Raw genomic sequence first — 6,851 nt, 5'->3', positions numbered from 1 at the left:
GAACCAGCAGCACCCAACTACAATACCTATCATACTACCGATTTACGTAACTTTCTTCCACTTTTGACACACATTCCTCAATAAGTTATTTCATCGTTTCGCCAAAGCAAAACGTTGATGATAAGACGATACAAAATGTGCAACTGATTACAAAAAGGGAACAATGATTGATAGATGAATAATATAATTTGGAATGTAGTTTGGTTTTGCGGCTATGGATAGTACATGAAGGCAAGTGCCAAAGAAGTAGGCGTAATTTCGGCGCAAAAGAGGGCAAGATGGAGATATTAGGAAACACGGAATTATCAAAAAGAGCGTATGTTATTCACAGTTGCCTGCGGTTATTTTCCTAGTAGTTGTTTTTATAGCTTTTTGAAAACAACTGCTCATGGCCTTGCTTCTTCCACTGGTTTTCGTACTTGGTGTCGTATCATATGGTGTCTATTGTTTCAGGTAAAATAGATTATCGAAATCGATATCGAACAGATTTGCGACAATAAAAGGTTCAATTACGACGACTCGTCGGATACATAAAAGGAATATACATAAAAGGAATGAAAAGAAACTTGTAAAAGTTTACTTAGTTTTTATAGTTATTTATCGGGGGTTCATTAATTTTAATGAGTTATTGTCGTTCTTCGGTAGTAGTGAGTCATCCAAACACGATTATCGGTTTACTCGATCTCTGTCTGTTTTACGAACCGAGTAGTGCGCATGTCACAAACTTGTTCCACGAGTTAACCTCACGTCGACTCGTGAAAATAAAAATAATTTAGAATAGATTATATTCGAATGGTTTGGCAGCTATCAAAAAGAACACAATTTCGAATTTTGGCTGGTGGAGTTTGATCTAACAATAAAAAAAAAGAAAGATTGGATCGACACGAGTAAGGAGGAGAAGGGGAGTGAGAGAGACGTGACGACTCATCTACTGCGTATCCTGCGTGATAAAGTTAAAGCAGAACGATCACGGTGTGGCAGAAGACGCGCGTAATATGTTACGTAATTTGTCGACTCGACCGGCCACACTGAACGCTCGTTCGTCTCATCTCCTTTATAACTTTTATGTATGTTTCGTGAAGCCACGGTTCATTTATTGACGAGATGGCCGACAATGGATTGCGACGATTCGTGTTACTTTCGCGATAGATTGGTTCGATGTCTAACGCGTTAAACAGCAGTAATACGAAATGAAAATATACGATATTTTGAAGCAACGAATTCTGTACAAGTACCGCGAGGTAAATGCGATTCTCTCACTCTTGGCATTCGCGCGTGGCTATGCGAGTTTATTATTGAAAAGTGAACCGCGATATTTTCGGAAAGAAATCGACGAATAAATTTTTTCACAAACTGCTCGATCCATAAGTAGCGAAAATAAAAGGAACAAGAACGACGTTCGACCGTCGGGCGTAAAGGCATGATTTTATACAGCACGTGGATCCACGATTCAAGGTCAAATAGTAGAACGCACAAAAATTTCTCCTTGCCCAAGGTTTTAGTGTGATATTCGATTTTCGATAACTATTTTATTGGGCGTCATTTTCGATGTTCACGCGTGTGTACGAATGAGAAAGTATTATATACGTATTTGAATAATATAAACTTTATACTTTAAGTATAAATGGTATATTTTATTTTATATTCGTTTATTAGAACAATTATTAGATATGTTTTATTCAACGTTATGTAAAATGCCTCGGTATAATTAACAGCTCGCTTTATTTTCTTTCAGGACCTGATCTTTTCGATCCAGTCAAATCAAACGCCAATTCTGCATACATCGGACCTTATATTCCCTAAATTAATATGGAATGGTTATCCTATACTCTAATTAGGTTATATCGGCAACGATAATGTCAGAGGATGGATGCTGAAGCAATGGGACACGCGAACGCGCGCGTAATGTTTACTCATACAGTGAAAACATGTATGTTATTCATTAGTTCGTATCGTAAGACCAAAGTCACGTGCGTATCCGTTCAACGATCATATCAGCTGGTATCGAGAGAGAAAGAGAGATGATGTGTGTTTAAAGTAGTACAATGAGAGAACATAGGTAGATATAAAGTGCGAAAAAAATGATGGATAGCATAGCCTATAAGATTATTCTAGTATCAAAACACATCTTATCGGCGATTCTATTGCTCGATATTATCGTTCGAACTATCTACTACTCGATCTAATATGTTCTCGCAACGTGATGAGACACAGAGATAAATTGGCTCGTTTATTCTTGTTTTGTATTGTACCGATGCGAGTCATATCACATTTAATTACAGATCCATATCAATAAATTAGTCGAGACTTTTTATAGTTGCACACCGATTTTGATATTTGTTCGCCATGATTATTTTCGAATGTGGTTCGAGTTTTCCGTTCAGTGTATACAGTTCAATGTCTCTTTAATTAGACGCGTCAAGGCTGAATAAATTAAACCTTCGTGGATCGATTCGATCGATCGACGGTCGGGGAAGATTTTGTTCCGACAATTTTTTACAACACGAATAGAATGGAAGTGAAGGTTTACGAAAATGTGGAGGATCAAATGCATAACGAAACCGAATTAATCGAGCGATTTCTTGAAGGAAGCGAAAATTATCACGGAACAGAGTATAGAGTCGAGGAAGGTTTGAGAAACGGGTGAGACCATGCTCCGTGAAAAAAAGCCAACGAACTTGTTTGACCCGAAAGGAAGAACGCTGGCCTGGTCTGGCATCGATCACACCAAATTTTTTCTCACTTTACGTTGCGTAGCTTTATTCTCGTATTCTGTATTATTGCGTTGGTCGAACCGACTGAAAGATAGAACCCGTACTATTTAGCAGTAGTTAGTTCGACGTATAGTCTATGTATAGCCCTGCTTTATCGTGACCAAGATGTACAGGTATACTTCTACGTCTACGTGGCGGTATAGTAGCGATATAGTGCCTTCCGGTGTTCTTTCCCTCTTTGCTTTCGTCCAAACGAAATACGAACGGTATTCTTAATACGAGTCTCTATCGTTTATCTCCAAAAACGAATGCTATACGGACAATTGGTTGACGATAACCAACGACCCGAATCATTTTTTCTACGATACGTAGAATCAGTGTAGGCGAGCCTTCTGTTCATCTGCATTGGTGCATTCGTTCGTCTCGTTTAACACATACCACGTCGATTGCAGGAAATAGTAAATATTTTCTTTCACGTGAGCGCGATAAGATTATAAGCGTATGGTATTTCCTTTTCGTTCCTCGCAGCGTATAAAGATCCCTTCTGATAATGAGCCTCTCGAGCAAATGAAACGAAGGTAAAATTGTAGACGAATTATGAGAAAATCGCTAGCGAGTTATTAAAGTAATACGTGTACCAAGAAGCAGCGAGTTCTGAATTATAGCGAAATATTTCAAAACGATATTTTACTCGTCGATTAATTCGGTAATCTAGAATTTCAGATGTAAGAATTGTAAGAAGACACGTTTCGCGAGATATACGAAATGGCATGACATCGAACGAGAATTCTTCTTTATTTATTTTTAAACGAAATAACTTTATAGAAGACGCAGATGCAGGGTGACGTATCGTATTTGATATTTTCAAGTCCGCGTTACGATTCTGCCTGACAGCAATAGTATCGTTATCGATAAATTCGTAAATAAATGCCAGATATTATCTACAGTCGATGAATTACATTTATGAAATTGAAATTATGAATTTCGAAACATCTTGAATCGTGAGACGATAGAAAGAGTTAGCTTGTTGCGATCGATATCAATGAAGTACAATAATTCTATGATTCTGAATTGTCACTCGCATTCGCCCGAACAAGCGAGCAAAAACACCGCTTAACATAAATGATATTTATAACGAAACGTTAAGCACGGGATTCGTGCCAGATGCGTAAAAGCGATTTGGATCCATTTTGCTCTTGTAAACGCCGATTTCTTCTACATTGTCAACAAGTCGGTCACGAACGTAACATCTTTTCGCCTTTGCATTGCACCTGAATATGTCATAAAGAAATATGATTTCGCTGGCCGCAGTAAAGATGTCCGTATTAAAATAGGGGGAGAAAGAAGATAGGAAGAGTTAAAGAAACTAGGGATTGTTCTCTGTTCATTGGCAGAAGCGACGTGGTCCTAATATCGCATACGTATCTCGATTACGTTGCTACTCTATTATAACGATATCTATTCTCACTAGCTATACAATTCTAGCCAAGGCAACGCCAAATTATTGGCACCGGGTAATCATGTTAAACGCGTAGCAAATGCGTAGCAAACGCTATAGCTATCTAGCTGCTTCTCTGAAATCGATCGAGTACGTTTCTCGATTCTTTTTTCATTTCTGTGTATCGATTGAAAAAATTAACAAGGGCTTGGTATCGAAGTATAACAATGGTATGATGAAAATGCAGTTCGTTTGAAAGTAAAATACGATGAAAAACTGTTGAGATAGGTCAATCGACAATACCACTATCGCACCTAACTCGTCATCGTTCGTATACATGTGACTGAACGCGCATTTGCATAGTTATTTCAAGACACGATTTCGACGCTTTTCTAACTCTAGTATGAATAAACAAACATGCTGCACAACGATAGTAGGCGTTTATATAGATATATACGAGTAAACACGTATGTCACGAGACATAAACAAAATTACCTAAACAGGGAATTCACTTAGACGCGAATACATTTGGATAAAGTCGATTCGATACGACGAAATACAATGAGACACAACGAAACAGACGACTCGAACGGAATCGTAAAATTTAAAAACACTTGCCCAGCCATTGGTGTCCCTGGTTATATAATATATGCAGTATCGCATCCACCTTGTTATCTACTCGCTGTATAATACTGTATGCGTGACGGGATAATTTATATTTATAATTTATAGCTTATGTTTATGATAGTATTTAAGGTGAAATTGTTAACTTGCCATTCTATCGCTTCTTATTGGATAATGGTCACGGTATCGAACCAGTCGAAAGTACGAACTAATTAATAATGTACCATTGGATACGCAGGGAAGTGTAAACGTGGCGCTAGTATATAACTTGTCCATATCAGTCGATCGATCAAGCGCGTGATCCTGCAAATGAATCAAAAAGTCGGTTGACGCAACGGGATCGTATTCGAAAGGTTTCAGAACTACAACCTTTAATCGTGTAAATGGTTTAACCGACTACGTACTAGATCCTGCGTAATTGGCTGCGCATGCTTACATGACGCAGCCTATACCATTTGAAAGCGGTCTCTTCGTTCAAACCTACATTAATTTGAACGAAATAAATAATTAAAACAGATGAAGCAAAGATTGCGTGTTTTCGTCATAGCAAGGCAAGTGTTATTTAACGCGTGCTTTTTTTCTTTTATCACTTCCGATTCCCTTTCCATTCTTCACTTATTAACGATACACCTCTATGCATTTGAAGTCGAAGTTTATCCCTTTTTACAAGAATTCGTAGAAGCCGAGTGTTTACCGAATTATGTTTCATGCACGATCTATTATAACAAAATCCGATCATATGAACTTAAGAAACATACAAATTCCTAATTCGTTTACGGAACAAACTAATGCCGTTTGCATAATCTTTGTTTTTGCGTGAAAAAAAGAAACCTAATTATAAATTAAATTATGTTACGCGGTATTCAGTAAGACTAAGTTAGAAATAAAACGATTTCGGAATAGAATTGAAAATATCGAATAACGTGCCGTCGTATCTATGAAAAATTGGTATCAAATTTAAACCTTTTAATGTCAAACAAGAATTGAAACCAAAAATTCGACGAAGAAACAAGAAGAAATGAATTGGAACGAACCGAAACGGAACGGAACCGAACGGAAGGGAACGGAACGGAACGAAACGAACCGAAACGTAACCGAACGGAACGGAACGGAACGGAATGGAACGGAATGGAATGAAGAGGTATGGAACAGAACAGAACGGAACGGAATGGAATGGAATGGAATGGAACAGACAAAACGGAACGGAATGGAATGGAACAGAACCTAACGGTATGGAATGAAATGAAAAGGAAAAATTATGGGAGTAAATCGACGAATAAAGTTAGTACGAAATTATTGGTTAGCTGACATAATGATTACGTTATGAACATATTAACAAGTGATGCCGCTATTGTTATCCATCTGATCTTGTGCCTTTGATAGTATGAGAATCTAACACGTATTTTCTTTCCACCATATTTATTGCATCATTTCTTAAAGTGCATTGGTATTGCGTGTCGACGCTTTCCGCATGACCATGATTATCCAAAGTCAAAGTCATTTTGATTACTCCTCTGACTCATTCATTCATTTTGATTACTAAAAAAAATTGTTTTTTGATATGTGCCATATAAAATGAAATATCCAAATTCGACCAGAAAGTACTGTTTGTATCTGTGAGCACGAAATTAATAAAGCGATTAATCGATCAATTCGTCAGCAATAATTTGCAACTGTATAGTACTTTATACTGATTATGTACTATATACGCCAATATACTTCGGAACTACTACAAAAAAAATATAATTTCACCTGCAATGAAAGTAAATTCAAAAATTCATACAATTTAATAGAAAGTCGTTTAATCAATGATAATGAATTGCGTTGAAAAACTTTTGGAAGCTTAGGAGAACAAAAATTGGTTCTAATCCTATGTTAGATTTCGCTGACTGCTCTATCGAACAGTAAAATAAAAAAGAAAATTAATTGGTAGAAGAACTTTATTGGCGGGGACGATACTGTCGATAGTTGGCAAGAGAATCAATGATCTGACCATCCGCAATATTTTCTTGGTTGACAGACGATTCTCCTTGGTCGCTCTCTCGCTCTCTCTCTCTCTCTCCCTCTCTCTCTCT

The 6,851-nt window shown here is 37.3% G+C and overlaps 1 protein-coding gene and 1 long non-coding RNA gene across 3 annotated transcripts in view; both read left to right on the top strand.

Annotated features, from left to right (window-relative positions):
• The first annotated feature begins 42 nt into the window (after nt 1-42).
• LOC108553908 (uncharacterized) lies at nt 43-5,293 on the top strand. 2 transcript variants are annotated; one of them, XR_001890669.1, is made up of 3 exons: nt 43-316; nt 454-1,241; nt 1,736-5,293. It is a non-coding gene; the product is annotated as an uncharacterized LOC108553908 (long non-coding RNA). The 2 variants fall into 2 exon arrangements; XR_001890668.1 differs by having other exon boundaries at nt 454-1,627.
• A 626-nt stretch (nt 5,294-5,919) lies between these two features.
• LOC108553857 (uncharacterized) overlaps nt 5,920-6,851 on the top strand; it is a 4,827-nt gene continuing 3,895 nt past the window's right edge. The window contains exon 1 of the mRNA XM_017908907.1: nt 5,920-6,057. Coding sequence (XP_017764396.1) covers nt 5,920-6,057 — 138 coding nt within the window. The remainder of the gene's footprint in view (nt 6,058-6,851) is intronic.

The sequence above is a fragment of the Eufriesea mexicana genome, unplaced genomic scaffold, assembly GCF_001483705.2.
Source record: "Eufriesea mexicana isolate 0111107269 unplaced genomic scaffold, ASM148370v2 scaffold13881, whole genome shotgun sequence".
Lineage (NCBI taxonomy): Eukaryota > Metazoa > Arthropoda > Insecta > Hymenoptera > Apidae > Eufriesea > Eufriesea mexicana.
This window is presented reverse-complemented; position numbering and strand designations above follow the sequence as displayed.